Below are 915 nucleotides of genomic sequence, written 5' to 3'. Positions count from 1 at the left end.
CTACATTTAGCACTAATGTTAACCCTACATCTAGCCCTAACTCTAACCCTACATCTAGCCCTAACACTAACCTTACACCTAGCCCTAACACTAACCCTACATCTAGCGCTAACTCTATATATCAACAAAGCCATTTTGCCGAAGCGTCCTAAGTGTTCCCCCAAAATGTTGATGAAGTGAAGATTCCCAGTTACCCTTAACCCTTTCCATAAATACACAATGTGATCATGAAAACATCATGGTGTAAAAGATAATAACTGAGCTGAAGAATAATAAATACAGAAGTGAAATCTGACATCATACATGAATGTGTCGGCAAGTGATTAAGAATGAATTTCCCATGACCCATGTGACGTCTATCTCTAATATACATTGGGATCAGACTCGGCTTCACTGCATCCCGTGCTCGATTTTACATCTTTATAGAAGTAACTTGTTTTCTCTTTTTAGCTTCATTTAGATAAAGAAAAAGTTACTTTATGTGGAATTTTTTGGCATTTCATTGTTTGCGAGTAACACCGACCGAGGTATTTTCAGAGGTCCTCACCTGCGGAGGAAGCAGCGGTAACCTTATGTAAGACAGGAGCATCCCCAGGTCCTTCTGCCGCGTTTCAATGTCGTATTTGACCCATTGCATTAGAGCCTCGAAAATGGTTTCTTCGTCGGGGACGTTAATGTCGTCGCTGGATAACAGCTTGGCGATCTCGTTCCCTGGCAGGAGGAGAAATTCCTGATTGCGTATCACTTCTATGAAATGTTCCTGAAAGAAGAATAACAAGGAACATGAGACAGCAGAATGGAGGTGACTAAAGAGGACCTGTCACTGGCAAAGATTGTCCAAATGTGAGAGTACACAGGAGCCAGAGGAACTAGACTCCAGAGATCCAAGAGTGATCAGTATAAGGAGCCCCCTCC

General features: G+C 42.3%; 1 protein-coding gene across 1 annotated transcript in view; it reads right to left on the bottom strand.

Moving 5' to 3' along the window:
- Window positions 1-547: 547 nt before the first annotated feature.
- The window catches only part of LOC108799385 (kelch-like protein 4), a gene marked incomplete at its 3' end in the record, with an annotated part of 82,504 nt that continues 82,136 nt past the window's right edge, over window positions 548-915 (bottom strand). Inside the window, exon 5 of the mRNA XM_018571250.1 lies at window positions 548-760. Coding sequence (XP_018426752.1) covers window positions 548-760 — 213 coding nt within the window. The remainder of the gene's footprint in view (window positions 761-915) is intronic.

Source organism: Nanorana parkeri, unplaced genomic scaffold (assembly GCF_000935625.1).
Source record: "Nanorana parkeri isolate BGI_ZX_2015 unplaced genomic scaffold, ASM93562v1 scaffold1711, whole genome shotgun sequence".
NCBI classification, from domain to species: domain Eukaryota; kingdom Metazoa; phylum Chordata; class Amphibia; order Anura; family Dicroglossidae; genus Nanorana; species Nanorana parkeri.
The sequence above is the reverse complement of the archived record's forward strand: the minus strand, read 5'-3'. Positions and strand labels throughout refer to the sequence as shown.